The sequence below is a fragment of the Amphibalanus amphitrite genome, unplaced genomic scaffold (assembly GCF_019059575.1).
Source record: "Amphibalanus amphitrite isolate SeventyFive unplaced genomic scaffold, NRLGWU_Aamphi_draft 000479F_arrow, whole genome shotgun sequence".
In the NCBI taxonomy this organism is placed as follows: domain Eukaryota; kingdom Metazoa; phylum Arthropoda; class Thecostraca; order Balanomorpha; family Balanidae; genus Amphibalanus; species Amphibalanus amphitrite.
Window position 1 is genome coordinate 1 of NW_024881973.1, and position 8794 is coordinate 8794.

At 49.4% G+C, this 8794-nt stretch overlaps 1 protein-coding gene across 1 annotated transcript; it reads left to right on the forward strand.

The window, feature by feature from the left end:
* Positions 1-103: 103 nt before the first annotated feature.
* LOC122392274 (putative carbonic anhydrase 3) lies at positions 104-7707 on the forward strand (the record flags this gene model as incomplete). The annotated part of the gene is made up of 5 exons (XM_043386962.1): positions 104-330; positions 1110-1248; positions 3753-3858; positions 6033-6260; positions 6617-7707. Coding segments are annotated over 5 exons (934 nt in total), but the record flags the coding sequence as incomplete, so codon positions are not given.
* Between the last annotated feature and the right edge of the window lie 1087 nt (positions 7708-8794).

The window sequence follows — 8794 nt, forward strand, 5'->3', positions numbered from 1 at the left end:
GTCTAGTCTAAGGACTGGTTTTTATTTGTGCATTGAGCATGCTCACTTTTTGTGTCAGGTTTCAAGCACTGATAAGTCAACACACGGTTGCTGTTGGGACAAGAAACGAGTCTGTTCTGGCTCGTAATTGGCGGCTGATTTTTCCTCTTTGGCCACGTGCAGGTCCCGAGAAGTGGTCCCACCTGGGCTACAGCCAGTGCAGCGGCCAGCGGCAGTCGCCGATCAACGTGGTCACCAACCGCGTCATCCGCCGACACTTCAAACCGATCGTGTTCGAGAACTTCAACCAGATCCCGGAGGAGATGAACATGACGAATAACTTTCACTCAGGTGAGCTGATCACTAGCGTCTGGCCGTCACAACTCACAGACCCACTAATGTGCTTCAAATTTTGAGGAAAACAGGAAGAGAGCCTAGCAAAACACCCGAATTTGTATCTTGATTTGTTACTATCGGGTAGGCTCCCTCTGTTGTCATGAGGAAGTTTGTGGCACTCATTGCAACACGAATTTATCAAATATTAATGAAATGGATATCATGTTAGTCGTGCTAGATAGTTTCGTGCGTGCTATGATCCTCATTCCTCATTGCACTTAATTGCGGTGTCAGTTCACATTGGTTTTATTTCTTTGGACTCCTGGACAGTTATGGCGATATCGTACCTTTTTTAGTTTTTACAGACACTTTGACTTTGACAAAAGTTGAGAGCTTTCACGGATATTTCCTTTGGTTGGGGAGTTTTATGAACGCGATCGTCTTCGTGGCTCATATGGCTATCGCGCTTACGATTTCCCCATTTCCTCGCGAACCGTTACCACTGGCGTTGGGGCCCATCAATAACCCGTTTACATAGCATATTTGACGAGGCTCTAGCTCGTTAATTTGGCGATAATTTCGATGCAGTGGTCTTCAAATATTTAGAGGGGATCATTTTGTAAATTGTTCAGCACCATTGGCATCTTTTGCAACATCACGGACGGAGATATAAGCTTGCAACAAACCCTATGTAAACGCGTCTAATATGATGTCACTTGAGGAATGTCGAATCGCAGCACAACGAAGCGCGTGTTCTCGCCTTTCGCTGACATGTGATTGGTCCATGATCACAGCGAAAGCGGCTCTGGACTGGGAGAGAACACCCAAGATCAGCAGCGGCGGTCTTCCCGGCGAGTACCGTGTGATTAACTTCCACTTCCACTGGGGACGGATGGACTACCGCGGCTCCGAGCACACCATCGATGGAGAGAGGTAGGCCTCGGTTGAACGGGAAAATGGTCGGCGCGTTATGGGGAAAGGTGGAGCGTTCACAGGTGGATGAAGACGCGTAGGTCACTGGAGGACTTGTGATAGAGGAAAGGCTCATAAAGCGATACAGGAAGGCTGGGGACATTTGTAATGGCGGTGGAGTGGGAAGGGGGAGCGAAGGGCCGCAACGTTTTCAACGTTTTACGAACGAATTAATGAAAGGCATAAACTTCGTGACAATGACTGGAGAATACACACTACACAGTATAGACTACTGATTGACGGCGGGAGCTATGCACCCCTTTCGGAGACCTAGGTCACTAGGCCTGAACAGCGTCATTTTCCTGGCAGCCTCTGGTGCCAGCTCTACCGTGACTGCCCTGACGTCAAGCCGCTCCTGTCTCTCCTGCACTCCCCGCCCCGCCCGAACGATCGCGAAACTGAGCCAGTGTTTTCATCACCCGGCCAATCAACACCGCGCGCGCCGTTTTTCTATTCTGGAACACGTTCTTGGCTGTCCTTCCCCTTCGGAATCGCTTCAATCGACCCTCCGACCCATCCACTGCAAAACACTTCTCCTTAATCTGTTAGCGTCGACTGGTAGCATCGTTTATTGTTTTTCGGAGTGTTTCACGCCGGAGTAAATCTGATCTCACACTTGATTGCTCACGGGATGAAATAGTTACTCCCTACACAAACTCAGGTAAATTGATACTCGAGCTATTTCTCCTAGACCTTTGACCACAATGCACTCTCCTAAAGCATACCGGTGCTAAACTGTTTTCATGTTGACCGCTCGTCAGTGGAATTTGAACAGGTGCGCTGAGTGCATCTGGCGATCCCAGGCGCCTGTATTATTGCTTCCAAATTAAGCTTGATCCTCACTTCGCTCCAGTACTGTAGTGAATACCCTACCGAAGACCGAGTTTTACCGAGATACCCGGCTCGGCGATCCGTGCGATAGACCAGAGGTTTGACATCCGGGGCCTTGTGTCATCCGGGAGTTTCAAACGCGCGGGTAGGGATGCGGACGTGACCTGTGGTCGGTCAGCGTTCGGCGATTTTGGCCTCGGGCGCCTCTGACGTCAGAGGCATGACCCGGCGCTCGGGCGCAGCGCCGGGCGAGAGACGGGCCGCAACCGTGGTGCAGCTGGACGCGCGATCGGAACGGAATTCAGCCAGGACCCGCATCGTAGGTCAAAGGTCAAGGGCACATATGGCCGGCGGGCGAGACCAGCGGCCGAGAAAGAAGTCGCTGTGAAGCGAGGGCAGTGATCCGACCCCGGCCCGGGCTTGACCGGTGTCTGAGAATGTTTTTTGCTCTACTGCGGGGTGATTTGACTGCGTTAGTTTTAATATTGCGTGTAATAATCATAAGCACAGTATGATTTAAAATAATAATGTCAGTATAATCTGAACATATTATAAATATTTATCAGATAATTATTAACCCTCGCCAAGCAGGTGCTTGCGCCAACCACCTCCCCTCCCCTCCCCCTACTAACTCGGCTCCTGGGCCACGTATGCGACACGTGGTAAGCGGTTCGAGCTCGAAAATCTAAAAAAACTATTGTTTGCTTGCTTCGTGCAATCGGAAAAAAAATGTATGAGAAGGCACTCTCCTCGGCCAGCGACGTCTAGGACGTAAATTGATTCCCTGCTTCTGAGAATGTGAAAAGGTTTAGCGTAAGTCCGTGTAGCACTCAAGTTGCCAAGCGTGCCAAATATTTTCTCACCCGTAACACGCCCATCCAGCGCTCCCCACCCGATCATCGGCCTGACCACTGCAGCACGGTGGCGCACTCATCATCCCTGATTGGATAGAATGTGACCCAGCTATGCATCACGCTCACGTGCCCGCCATTATTACAGGTCACACCCGTGTCCCTGCCCCAGGCGCGGACTGACAGTCACAAGGTCCACGCACTGCTTCAGTCTTACACGCACCTCACCGGGACAGCTACCCTGGCGATACGGGAGGGGTTCGGGAGGGTATTCAATGCAGTACTAGAGCCAGGCGCGAATCAAGCTTAATTTGGAAGCAATAGTACATACGGGAACTGGCGGAACGTGGGCACGGGGGCTTGGACACACTCCAAAGATCGGATAGGGTTACCCAGTGACCTGACAGTTCTAGCACAAATTAGACGGGAAACGCCAAGGTCATGAAATGAAAATGATCGAAAGGGTGGCGGGTTATTTGGTGGGAATGGCGTTTGGGATAAAACTGTATTAAAAAAGTGTGAACTGATAGAGGCTCTAGTTGTAAGCAGACGTCAGCTACGCTTATTGAACAATTTGGAATGTTACACTTTAACTGTTCAATGTTTCACCTACGAACAATGCGTGTTTATTCCGCTCTCAAACATCGTCTTGAAACACTATCAAACACACAATTTTTACCTGACTTTGCCCACCCGAGCGTACACACTTCATGGTGTTATCCAAAACGTGTGCGTGTTTGACCTTGCATTCTACACACGACTGAGCCGGATCCCCTCCCGCAGCTACCCGCTGGAGATGCACATCGTCTCACAGAACACCAAGTACGACGAGCTGTCTGAAGCGCTGCAGCATCCCGACGGACTGGCTGTCATGGGCATCATGTTCGAGGTACGTCAGCATCATGTTCGGGGTGCATACGTCAGCTCAGAACGTGCCGCCTCTCTGAGGCTATAGCACGTCACTGAGCATCCAGATAAGGATGATATTCCCGCGGTCACTCCACTACATTTGTATTCAATTGAGTCATACTGTTGCACTGCATTGTTTGCTATGCACTCCGCACATATGTATTTAAGCCATCTTTCTCATTCATCATGCCATTAAAATTTAAATGTAAGCTCCAAAGTGTTTGAAGTCAGTCCTTTGCTATATCACTGATGAACGATGATTGATGCTCCGGCCCGTATGTGCCGCTGGCATGTCTTGACACACCTATATTCGTATGCTACAGTCGAGCCATTCAAGCTGCGTTTACACATGGCCCACTCTAGTCTATAAACTAAGATCTTGCAGGCCATAAATTATCAACACAGATAAGGCCCGTTGCAGCAGCGATTTTTTTCAAACAGTACCTGTCCTCGCCTCGCCCCTTCCTCGAGTCCCGTAAGGTCATGGTGATGAGCGGTGGACCGTTAACCCTGCACCGCAGTGCCATACCCAGCTGGAATTGCCAGTGAGGACAAACCGGTCTGGATGTGCAGCAGGGGAAAAACGATCAATATAGGGAACTGTCGGTTCCTCACCTGAAGGTCGCTCAGAACTGAGTTCGTCGACACTCTACCTTACTATATCTGCTCGCTAATTAGATATAAATAGATCATTGTCCTGATTTATAAATAAACATGTCATATTATTTCAACTCCAAGTATGGCTTTCTTGAGCCACTTACGAATTTAGCAATGCTGCGTCATATATTCCAGCGTTATAGGGACCTTCACCCGGCCACTGGTCGCACTTGGACGTCTATATTGCTTCGCATTACTGCAGTCTCGACACTTGGACAAAAACCAGCCCGGTCGGTGGTCTAGTCTGTCGTTCGCTGTCGCTGAACCAGTTTCGATGCGTCAGCCGGCCGGCCCGAACCGGACAGCACCCATCTAAAGCCGACCTGCCACACTGCTGCAGCGCTGGCCGGCCGCCATTTTACGGTCCGGCGCCAACAAATTCACCTCACAAATCGACGGCAGGAGTGGCGCCGGCGAATTAACATGGATTCTCACTTTCTCCTGCGATTACATCAGATACAGCGTCAGCAGCCCGTCAGCCTTTCCTGGGCGGTATTTTTTTTCTGCAGTGGCGGCTGTGATAGCGTGAATGTCGGCGTGTTCGGGTGCTGAGTGCTGACAGGTCGGCTGCTTCTAGAATGTTTTTGAGTTCAACAAGTAGTTGCTTAGGCTCACTTGGTCAAGAAAAACCATGTGTCGTCGGGGCGGGTTTTTCTTTATGCATATATCAAAGACACCATATCACATGTTGGTGCGCTACAATCAACCACCACATCATCAGCCTTGTTATTTTATTACATAGCTTGTTATTTTATTGGAATATACTAATGTTTTGTACCCGATAATATAGATGAAGGCTGTTGATTTTCAGTGAGATGGAATGTTCAAGGATATATAAGGCAACTCAACTTCTTACGTCCATTTTTTGTTGTTTGTAAGGGAGAATCGCAACTGCTGTTTGCTGTCCGCATCTGATCATGAGTTTATCGCATGGAATGGTCCCTTGCTAGCCTTGAAGATTCCAGTAGAATATACTTTCAGCCATTTAGTGCCCATTATAGCCGTTTTCACGAGAGGCTTTCTGATGAATGCGCCTAAGTTGACCAAATCTGCACCTAATCTCTGTTATAACAAAGATCTTCATATCATGAATTTATTTCAGTGTTTTAATTGAAAATAGTATCTGATAATTTGAAAATGAGGTGTATAAGCATCTCTGCAACACAAACGGAAACTTTTAAGAAATACAATGAACCTAATTTGACCAAATCTGCAACGAATCTGCACCTAACGTGCACCAAATGCTACCAAACAGCTAATATCCACTTGCTGCCGCTTGCAAAGATCGTTCTTGAAAATAAGACTAGCATAGTGTATTTCCCGACGCGTGTAATACCGCCCAAGAGGATAACCCATTCCATTGATTACGTCTTCCCTCTTGTGAAAATCCTTTCGAAATTCACCGTACCAGCCAACTTTGAGATGGTTTACTAGCCAGGACGATGCCTGAAATCTGTAATGACCGTATAGCTGACTCGCCGTGACCTCTGTTTACAGGTTAGCCGCGCCAACAACCGCGCCATGAAGCGCCTGGAGCCGGCGCTGCGGCGCATCGTAAAGGGCGGCGCTTCAGTGAGCGTGGACGAGCCGCCGCGGCTGCAGGACCTGATGCCCTGGAACACCAACGACTTCTACCGCTACGACGGCTCTCTCACCACTCCCAACTGCAACGAGGTCGTCACCTGGACCATCTTCCTCGAGACGGTCAAAATCACACAGAAACAGGTGAGCCGAACGACGAAAGCCTGATGTAAACATCGATGCTGCTTTTTCTACGGATTGCAACACACATGCGAAGCTAGGCCATATGCGTAGCGAGCATTCTTTGTGAACTTTTTTAGATGTTGCAATAGTCAACCAGTACTACTGGTTACTGTCGCAGCCGGTTTACGCGTTAGATTGACGTGCCGAACTAATTATATAATTCTGTGATTGTGGCAGCTGTGTGCCCTTCTAATTTATCACAAAAGGCAAATCATAACATAAACCACGAAGTTCCAAACTGGGCCTTTTATCCGCGACTTGTCATTCAACATGTCCGTTATTTGCGCCATGACCTGACCGGCAACCTGTGCCCTCAGCTGGAGCTGTTCCGCGCACTGAAGAAGAACCCGGCGCCGATCGGCCGCAATTACCGTCCACCGCAGGCGCGCTACGGACGCTCGGTGTACCTCAGCCAGCCCGAGGAGGAGGAGGTCGAGACCATCGGCTTCGCTGGCAAGACGGCGGCCGTTCGCAGCGGCGCGCCGGCACTCACCGAGGGCCCGCTGGCTGCCCTCCTGACCTCGCTGCTGGCGGTGCGGCTGCTCTTCTGAGCCGCGCCGGCCACCGGCGGTCGGACATTCTTGTAGTGATGATCGCAGGGGGCCGGCTGGCGCGCGGCCGGCGCCCGAGGCGGTGGAGAGCCCTGGGACTGTAGGGTTTCGGTCAGTGGCGGAGGACGGCTGCTCGCGCGTCCTCTCAGAGCCCGGCGACTCTGGTGGTCAAAAGGCGGTTAGGTGTCCGCGACGTGAGACTTGGCGCGTGCGCGGGTCGGACCGGCTCGACGGCTGCGCCGCAGGGCTAGTGCTTGGTCCGTATGACGAGCTCAGAGTCCTGCGGCGCTCGGCTGGTGCGGCCCGCGACGTGCTGAGAATGCTGTCTCACCTACTCACCATGTGATACGGAGTCTGCGTCAAACCGAGCATCGGCTGCCGGGCGCTCGACTCCGCCATTTACCATAACGTACCGCAATATCCAGTTCTTGTGTCGTTGATGCTTTGTTGGTCAGGTTAGGTGTGCGTTCTGTGGATGTCGTTTGGACGCGTGTAGGGCGTAGCTGTAGTGGAATGTACAGACTGGATCCTGTCCGTAAGCGTTTCGGACGCGGGGGATATTTTCGCTTGGATCGCGGCATTTTGATAGAGTCTGGACTCTAGCTCAACGTTCATGCATGTGCGCCGCGACGATGGGCCTTGCTTGTCTGTCTGTCTGTCTGCGTGTCTGCTGTCACGCAGAACACGACAATTGACACATTCACCCATACCGAGCGGCAACCCGCGGCACCGAGTCTTCCCCAGACTCGGTGCCGGGGATCGTATCAGGTCACAGAAAACTATTTCATGCATGGCTCATAACTTATTGTCAGAGGGTAGCGATAATGGTGTTTGTGTCAATATACAGTGTTGTGCTACTCATGACTTTGCTTTATCGTCGACATTCTGCAGTTCAAAACGGATTGAAGCTTGTCATTCCATTCTACAATGGGTAGGCGGTTACCCGAATCACCTACTACCACCTTTTGGCATTCATTGTCATAGCGATTGTTCTATTAAACAAAGAAACAGATACAACATGAATTTCGGTACAACGCTAGTGAACTCAATATTAAAATGGATTAGAAGCGGCTCGAAGTTCTGAACACAAATTATCGAGACCATAATAGATATACCTCAGCTTCGGTATCTTTTTGTCCAATGCCCTAGTATGGATGACTTCCTCAATCACACTAGCGTTGCCAGTGACATTTGTTGAAACAGTCCTAACATTTGCAGGTCCTAAAATTTCCTAATGTGCAGGCATTGCGTGCCTTGTCCGTAACGAGTCGCGTGAAGGTCACGAAATTTCTCCTTTGCAGTCCCTTGTAGTTCCTAGTTCCCACTTCCTAGTTTTTAACATGCGATTCTAGGACAGAGTTGAATCCTTGATGTTTGAACGCTTCAGTATATTGACTTTCTCAAATGACCACATTTGGAAACATGTATTCCTTATAAAAGTAACGAAGACGACAACAAACAAAGAACACCATGCAAACAATAAAAACTCATCAATAAAAAATATTTACGCCCAACTGCATGCCCATTGCCCTGCAGCCCTAACTATGAACCCGCATAAACTCGTAAAAAACGAAGCTTTTCTTAATATGTCTCAAAAGGTTGTCATTTTCATACTTCATATTTGAGTAATGTGTTTGATATTTGCGCTTTGCTCGAGAGTTTAATATGGTGAAAGTTATACATTTAGTTGGAGTAAAGCGCATTTAGGAGTCATGTACCAATTATTTCGGGCAGGGTCTGACTTGGAGTCGCTAAAAGACTCCAAAAGCAATTCCAAATCTACCTTGCTCACGACAGAGGCCGTAAAAGGTGATCAATCGTGCTAAAATATTTGCAAAATTGTGCCCAAATAGCCTATCGACAGCAAATGCAATGGCCAATAGCCTAGTGCACAGCTAGATGAGTATCACGTGTTAGAATGCGACTCGTATGGAGATATAAACA